This window comes from Aplysia californica, unplaced genomic scaffold, assembly GCF_000002075.1.
Source record: "Aplysia californica isolate F4 #8 unplaced genomic scaffold, AplCal3.0 scaffold00217, whole genome shotgun sequence".
Lineage (NCBI taxonomy): Eukaryota > Metazoa > Mollusca > Gastropoda > Aplysiida > Aplysiidae > Aplysia > Aplysia californica.
Window position 1 is genome coordinate 49,968 of NW_004797487.1, and position 9,123 is coordinate 59,090.

Here is a 9,123-nt window from a genome sequence, read left to right on the forward strand (position 1 = left end):
TTATTATTATTATTATTATTGCTATTGTTGTTGTTGTTGCTTCATATCAGATTTAGATTTATCATTATGATTATTATCATCATCAAATTATTATCATGATCATTATTATTACCATTATTATTATCCTTCCAGACGTACAACGTAGACACACAGATCACCGACTCTGCCGCCTCGGGCACAGCGTACCTGGCAGGGGTCAAGACAAACCAGGGCATGCTAGGACTGAGCGCTCACGCCAAGCGGTCTGACTGCGAGTCTTCCCACGGACACGACGTCGACTCCATTCTCAACTGGTCTTTGGACGCTGGTCAGTTTTTTATTTATTTTTTTCAACGGAGATGGGTTTCCGATACAGCCTGTCATGGCTAACTCCGCCTGAGACGGATACGACAGACAGACACGACGTCGACTCCTTTCTCAACTGGTCTTTGGACGCTGGTCAGTTTCTTCATTTATTTTTTCAAAGGAGGTGGATTATTTCTACCTAGACTTCAACCCAATTTTGACCATTTAGTAGGCCGGTTTCCGATACTGCCTGTCATGGCTAATCCGGCCTGAGAGGGATACGAGAGACACGACGTCGACTCAATTCTCAACTGGTCTTTAGACTCTGGTTAGTTAATTATTTTTTTAATGGGGTATTTTTTTTTCTCGCAGTCATCTATTTTGTAAACTGGGGTGCTTTTAACACAGACCTTGACACAATTTTGATCATTTAGGGGGTGGGACTCCGAGACTGCCTGACAGGGTCAGACCGGATTGAAAGTGATACATATTATTTGCCCTGCACAAAGACCAAAGTACTCGATAAAGAAAAAAAAATCTTATTCGGGTATCATGTATGCGAGAGCGAAGCGCCTAACGGCTACACCACAGACACCGATTGACCAGTTTATCCTGTGTTTCAAAATTCGTTTGTGTGTATAAAACTCTTTCCACACCAGAACGTAACAGTGTCTGTGGTGTTGCAGTTAGGCATTTTGTTGTCACACATGGAATATCCGAGTTCGATTCCTTGGTGGGGAAAATGATTTTTATAGGCTGTCTCGGTCTTTTTGTTGGAACGTTGCGTCAGTCTCAGCCTGGGCTGGTCCTGACAGGCAGGATCGAAGCCCACCTCCTGAAAGATCGAATCTGTGCCAATGAGGGTGTAAAAACACCTGCATTATAACCACCCCGAAAAAATAAACAACAAATACTGCCTCTTTTCATCAAGCCTATCAAATGACGATTTTGAGAATCAAACCTGTCTGAGGATTTGATCAAACCGTGCCAATTGGTGGCTTCTGTCGTTCCTCACATATCGTATCCAATACATGTAGAACTGTTTATCAAATGGATATTTCACGAGATGTTCTGAAAGGTACATAGGATATGATACTGAATTAGGAAACCCTATTCACCAGGTAGATCGGGGAAACCTTTAATTAATATGCATTGGGTATATTGTTACTAAAACAGGAAATTTTCCTCATTAGGCAAGTCGGGTGGCGTGGTAACGACCATGAGGGTAACCCACGCCACGCCGGGTGCCCTCTATGCTCACTGCCCGGAGAGAGACTGGGAGGCGGACTCCTACCTGCCTGAGAACTCCACCTGCTTGGATATCGCTGCACAGCTCGTCGAGAAAAACCCTAACATCAGTGTGAGTTATTTATAATTACGTTGTATTTTTTAAAACACTCTCATCGATAAAATTTAGATAATTTATGAGGTAGGAGTCCGACCCTGCCTATCAAGGCCAGCAAGAGTCAAGAGGGGTACAATATTTCAGCAGAAAAATCGAGATACCAGACTAAAATTAATTAGCCAAATTAATACCAGATTCGAAACACGCATCGGTAGTCATGGTTCGCCGTTCATTTATTTATGTAGATGCTCTAAAAAGCTGTAGTTATTCTCCTGGTCTTTCAAGGTGAACATCTGTTCAAATTCCAAAAGCATGACCAATACAGCATGTTGACAAAATGAGTTACTTCTCGGATTCAAGACTTATGGAAATAGATACATCTCACGCATAAGTAAAGTTTTTACAATTTATAGGTATGAAATAATACATGTGACATTTTAAGAATACGGCATCAATTGAAAATCTACATATTTGACCCTAGTGTCGATTTTTGGCCAATATCTCCATTTGTGGATTGTGAGAAATAACCATTTTTTTCAGCGCGCCTCACAGTTATTCTTTATTTACCTCTGTCTATTTTGCCTTTTCTTGTTCCTGTTGGATCAAGATGTTTAAGCCTTTAATTTTGGTTTGAGTGGCCTAGAAACCGAGTGTGACTTGTTCTAACTGTATCTATATATGACCGTCCCAGTGTTATTTACGATAGTTCAAACCACACATTGAAGTAATGTGCGGTATGAAGTGAACTATTACATAATAAATATCTCTCAAGTATAAAAAGTGAGACATCGTGATGAAACCAGGCCCTCGTCAAAATAATGCAACCGAAGATATCGGCATTTTCCCTCCAGTTTGATATTTTTTTCTAAATTCATTTTTTTGTCTCGACACCTTTTATATCTATTTAAAAGCATTTTTGTGTGGATTTTACCGAAAAACATTGATTAAAGGCAGAACAAATGTAAATTTTCAAAGGAATCTCAAGCTTTGAAACCACCAAACCTTTGCAACCATTTTCTGGCTAATTTAACCTCTGAAACCAGGTGACTTCGACCTCCTTCAATCGCAAATATTCAAGATAGGCGTGTATTTTTTTCATGGAAAGATGGTCAACTGAACACACTTTAAGATGATATCAAAACCCCAAATGCTCAAAAATTGACGAGCGCGTGATTCTACCGGGTCGTGACACAAAGATATCCTCTCAAGATACAGCACCTGTGTTTCTCAATTAAGGTGTACCGTAACACGACCTCTACAGGTAATTCTAGGCGGCGGACGGAGGAACTTCTACCTGAGCACCCAGCCCGACCCTGATCCCAGCTCAACTTCCACCGGGAAAAGGAACCAGAAGGATCTCATAGAGGTGAAAGTTTTCAGTATTTATAGTTGTAGTTGTAGTTATTGTTGTAGTTGTAGTTGTAGTTGTAGTTATTGTTGTAGTTGTAGTTGTAGTTATTGTTATAGTTGTAATTTCTGTAGTTGTAGTTGTTGTAGTTGTTGTAGTTGTAGTAGTTGTAATTGTAGTTGTTGTAGTTGTTGTAGTTGTGGTTGTAGTTGTAGTGTAGATCAGGTGGGCAGTCTCGGCCCTTGCCTGCCAGGCCCAAATCGGGCTGAGTGAAATGCGACGCCGAAGTAGACAGACGAAGATACTCGATAGAAACATCTCCCAACTCGAGAATTAAATTCATGCCTGCTGTGTGCGACAACAGTGCGTTTAACCGTAACACCAGTAGTGAGAATTTGAGTGACGTATTTTGAAGGTACAATAACTGTCCATTCCGAGCACCGGGGAACAGCGACTCTTATTTTTAAAAATAGTAAAAAGTGTGTCCTGAACAGCGACTGCCCTAAGCGAATACCTCGTCGTGATGGTATTGATGATGGTATCGATACACCCGCGACCCGACAAAAAGATTTTTAAATAAACATTTAAAACTATGTCTAATCGTAAAATTAATATCAAATTTGGAACCAGCGTGTCCAAATTAACAAAATAACTCGCGTTGACCGTTTTTCTAGCTGGATTTAGAAGATCACAAAAAGAAGTATTTTATATAATATTATATGCTACCAAGATTGAATCTTGTAGTATTTTCCTACCATAAAGAGGACAGACAACAGTCACTTTTGACTGATCTTATAATAGACCCCCCCCCTCCTCAGTGTGAAGTGACACGTGAGAGGCTATGACGCAAAAATTCCTTTGATGTTTGCCGCCGCGCGGGATTAAACTTTGCACGCAGAATTTTCAAAATAATTATCGCAGCTAAAAACTGATTTCATTTTCGAAATCAGCGTATAAAATAAGAAAAGTGGCTCACGGGGAACCTGATTTGAAGCCACATTTTAAAACTTGAGCAAACTTTGTTTTCCAATTGTCTATTTTCAGTCTAAAGTTAGGTATCAAGGTCACCCAGTGTGTTGTAAGTGCATCTGACATCAAAGCTGCAGGACTACACACTGCACACTAAATAGATCTATCTACTACTGCACAGTCACTGTACAGTGTACAGTAGGATTATGGTGACTTGGTCGAAAGAATCTGTTATTATTGAGATGTAGATGCCTACAGATCCCTCGAAAGTCTGTTGACGATTAAGTCCAGAGACTACAATAATAAATTATTAAGAGAGGGTGTAAGGAGAGTTTGTGTCATTAAAATTTTGAAACTAATAACTTCGTGGGCCTCTTGTTTTATGTTTGTTAAGAATCAACACACAGAATGCAGGCAATTGTTGTGAAGAGTCATCTGGCGCACGAAGAAGGAATCTCCCCCAATTTAAAGGGAATTGGAAACTACAAAATGGAATGTATTAACTGAATATGGAGTTTGATAAATCTGACAGTTTTACTATACGAAGAATGTAATACGATTTATCGCTGAGAGTAACTTGCCCTTTACATATTAACCCTTTTCACGGTAACCTATTTATATCCCTTTGACGGACAACTGGGTGTAAACACCCGCACGTGTATTATACAGTGGGTTCCAAAAGAAACTTGATAATGTAATCACCCAATAATCGGGTTAAAGCCTGCACTACCCACTCATACAGCATACCAATTTAAAGCTAAATAAATTCTGCACCATCTGACATAATAATATTTCATCTATGTTAAGAGATGCTCGAGATAATACTATGGTTACTCAAAATTGACCTTAAACAATCAGGCTTGGCAAAATTGTGCGAAATCACAGAAACGTTGTCTTCGAGCGTGTATTGGAGATCATCATCAATATCGATAGAATGGACTTGCATAGCTTATCCAATGAATGGTGAGTTTGTTTCTCTGCAATAAACAATATTTAATGTAGATAATTTCAATTTCAAACAAAACAGAAAACAGAGCAATCACAAATACCACAAGAACTTGGACTTAACAATAAATGTGCTCATTGTTATTTTGCGTAGGAGCCATTGGTTTTGTGCAGTGCACGAACCCCAAGGGCATCGACTCCGCTAAATTTTGGACAATTATCAGTCATTTCATCCCAGATGTCACTGACGGTTGCAAGCGAAGGGTCTGAATTGGGAGCAACGTCAATTTTCTTCAGCTGCTTTTTCTTGGGATTTCACATACCTGTAGGATTCATATTGGGCTATTTACTGGTGACTGCTCCAACGTTGATATGATATAGTTTTCCAAGAATTGTCTCGTGATAATATTGGCCGAATTAGAAAGTGATTTGCCATGAATGGAGGTCTACTTGAATGACATCATGAGGGAAATATGGGTAAGACATGACATTCCAACACTTTCGTGATGTAGTCAATTAAAGCAAGCCATCCGATGATTCACATGCGGACGATTTTTTTCATTCCGTCCCACCTCCCCAAAAAATGACAGTTTCATGGCCTTTGCTCCTCACTGACAGATGAAGATGATTTTTCCAAAATCTAACTTACACAGCCATGTTCTAAAAGGTCTGTGTACTACAAGAAGACCAATAGCTCCTAAACAAAAACGAAATCATACTAATGAGCATATGCAATGTTAAGTCTAAGTTCAACATGGTATTTGTAAATAATCTGTTTTCTAATTTGTTTGAAAATGTTTTTCAGAAGACGCTGCTCATTGCAGAGACAATAATATTTCATTTTCCTTTGATATTCAATACAATAAATAAAAAAAAAATAAGATCGTACTCATCATGTTCTGTCACCAACGACAGATGCATTTCTCCTATGCTCATTGAGAAAACGATAGATACTGCCATCTGTGGTTGATTCTACAAAGGAGGAAGCATTGTTTGGTTTAAATTCTGGGTCACTGTTACCCTGTGAAAAGTAAACACAATGTCAAGCTCACGCTTAGCACCAGGAACCTCTGACTGATCTATGCATCATCCTCAGGATAATTAAGTTGTTCTATCGTTTGATTCTCTTCTTCTTCTTCTTCTTCTTCTTCTTCTTCTTCTTCTTCTTCTTCTTCTTCTTTTTCGGGGAAGTCGACTGCTGGCTCTTCAACTCGCAGTACAATTGATTTTTACGTATGTGACCGCTTTTCATATTTCGTAGGACCCTTGCTTTCAGGCAGCCACATTCAGATTTCGAAGGCATTCTTTATCGCTTTATACTGACTGTCAGGTTTTTAGTATGAATTAATTTTGAATGTTGCCTTGGTGGCGGCTGAATCCTACTCTTATCGAGTTTAGAACCACCAAGAGAACTTAAAGTGCGCAGCTTGCACAAGGGACCACCGAGATTTTTTTTCCCTTTCGAGAAAGCCAAATGTTCGGTCACTGCTACCCTAAGATCAGGGATGTGTGATTGAAAGACAGCAGTTAGAAGGAGCAAGGAGAAGCAGTTCTTGTAGAAATAGTCAGGAGCAAAGGAGAGAGGAGCCCACTTACCGGGGGTGGGCCGTGTTAGAGCGAGAAAGTGGAGATGGAGGAAGCAGACGACAGAACATGTCTAGAGAAAAGGAAAGGGGCTGAAAAGAGATCATTTTAGAGAAGAAAAAAAATGTTTCCTTCGCTGTTAGGTTTCGAACCTGGAACCTATTCAATGTAAAGCGAACGCGTACCTCTAGACCACGAGAACCCCGTTTGTTTGTTTCTGATTGTTCTATTTTTAATTATCTTCCAGGGATCTTTTTTAAACCAATACACAATACACACAAGTATATTGTATTTCTATGTTCTGTGAACTGATCCCAAGTAGAAATTCGTGAGCCAGAGTATTTTTATTTGTTTGGTTGTTTTTTGTTTCTGTTTCTGTTTTCTTTTTTTCTCTCTCCATTTCTATACTACTGATACACACACGTACATGTATGCCTCATAAAACGACTTCCATCATAAATCCATGTGCATGTTTGTTCAGTTGTTTGTTTGTTTGGTGTGTTTGTTTTCATCTTATTTTTGCTTTAATAATACACACACGTACATCTATGCTTCATAAATTAATTACTCCCTTTAAAATTCGTGTGTGTGTTTGTTTCTTTATCTGTCAGCTTGTTTGCTGATTTTTCCTTCATTGTATTTGTACTTTGTTGATACACACACCTACATGTATGTTTAATAAAATAAAACCAGTTATAAATTTATGTGATTGTCTGTGTGTGTGTGTTGTGTGTGTGGTTGTGTGTGTGGTTGTGTGTGTGTGTGTGTGTGTGTGTGTGTGTGTGTGTGTGTGTGTGTGTGTGTGTGTGTGTGTGTGTGTGTGCGTATGTCATCATGTGAGTAAGAGTATGATCGTGTTGGAGTATTATAAACCAATCCAGGAGAAACAATACCAAATCGGAAAGCAAAGATGAAACGGAGAATTGCAATCTCTGCATCTAAACTTAAAATGATGACATCCACCTGAAGAAGACAATGCAAAGAGAGAAAAACAAAAGTTCAAACTTTAAGAACATTCTGGAGACTGTTTTCAAACTTGCTACTGAGCTCACAGCATTTTAAAATAAATTTTTCTTTAAAATTCTCCCTGCAACATCTCCTTATTGCTTTACGCTGTGATCAACTTCTCTCTTTCTTGCTCCATCCTTATGAACAGATTGGCTGGAGATTTGAAGGGGGCTCTCGTGGCCTAGAGGTTAAGGTGTTGGCCTCTCATTCAAAAGGTTCCGGGTTCGAATCCGGGTAGCGACCGAAAAATGTTCTTCTCTAAATTTGTCTCCTTTCACCTCATTTCCTGCTCTCTAACAATTTTCTGTCGTCTGCTTTCGTCTCCTCTTTCTGCCCCCCCCCCTCACCTCCTTTGCCCCTTCCTCTGGCCTCCTGATTTTTTCTGCAGCCTTTCTACTGTTACTCCTTCGCTTCTTCTTACTGCTGTCTTTCAGCCACACCCCTGATCTTCCAGTAGGAAAGATCTACACCTAGCCTTCTCAGACAAGGGCGAAAAATCTCGGAGGGCCCGTGTGCAAGTTGCGCACGTTAAAGATCCCTTGGTGGTTTAAAATCTATAAGAGTAGGCTTCGGCCGCCACCCGGGCAAAATTCAAAATTTCCTACCAACTGAATATATTAGGTGTGTCCCGCGCGCTCATATGACCTTACGCAGTTGCGAGCGCCGTAAAACACCATACAAAAACAAAACAAGGAGATTTGACAGAGCTCTATTAAGCCTACTGAAAATCGAGACGAAATGTAACAAGTTTGGTCTAATTGTATTCGATACTGTAGGCGATTACTCCAAGTTCAACTGTAACAAAAAAATATAGTAAAATACTAGTCGCTGTTCCCCGGTCCCTGTTCCCCGGTAAAATGACGTCAGCAGTCGCTGTTCCCCGGCGCAGCCCTGTCCATTCTCTACAGTATTTTTCATGGCATTCTGGGGTCTGTAGTGTAATAGTTATGCTCTATGCTGTCAAAGATAGTACAAGACAAGATGGTTCACTCAGCCAAAAAAGTGTCCGCAGGAAGTATGCTCTTTGCTTCAGATGGCGCTGCAGTCTGTTTTGAAGCTCTCTTTCGTTTTTCCAGAAGAAGAATAGGAATAGCACCTTCGTGCGTGCGCAGATCGACTGCTGTTCATCAGCAGTTCGGGTACGTTCAGTGCGGAGTTTTAGTTTTTTAAATATTTTAATGACCTCTCGCCCTTCACTCTAAAGTCAAATTAAACGAAGAAAACCATCTCCTTTTCCTCCGGAAGAGGTTTTTGGTCAGCGTAACCATTTTTAAAAAGCGTTCTTCCGAAATTTATCCCAAAACTTGCTAGTTTCACTTTGATTTTTAAAAACTCAAGTAGGGTAACTCTGTTCGCAAAGAGTGCGCTTTTGTGAAGAGGGCGCCACCAAATTTTGAGGACACTTTTTTAATTGGCTCAAAGAGAGAAGTGGCCCATCTTGTTATGTACTATCATTGATGCTGTTGCCTGCAAAATACAAGAGTTCGATTCCAGGGTCTTATCGAGTATCTCTGTCTGTTTGCTAAGATACTGTATCGCTTTTCGGTTGGGATCGGCCCTGACAGCAAGGGTTGAAGCAGCCTCCATGATAGAAACAGAAACTGTGTCGATAAGGGTGGGGTGGGGATTGTGTGTCTGT

At 40.1% G+C, this 9,123-nt stretch overlaps 1 protein-coding gene across 1 annotated transcript in view; it reads left to right on the top strand.

Moving 5' to 3' along the window:
• The window catches only part of LOC101862653 (alkaline phosphatase, tissue-nonspecific isozyme), a 26,195-nt gene that overhangs the window by 4,482 nt on the left and 12,590 nt on the right, over nt 1-9,123 (top strand). The window contains exons 4-6 of the mRNA XM_035970076.1: nt 133-307; nt 1,479-1,645; nt 2,892-2,996. Coding sequence (XP_035825969.1) covers nt 133-307; nt 1,479-1,645; nt 2,892-2,996 — 447 coding nt within the window. The remainder of the gene's footprint in view (nt 1-132; nt 308-1,478; nt 1,646-2,891; nt 2,997-9,123) is intronic.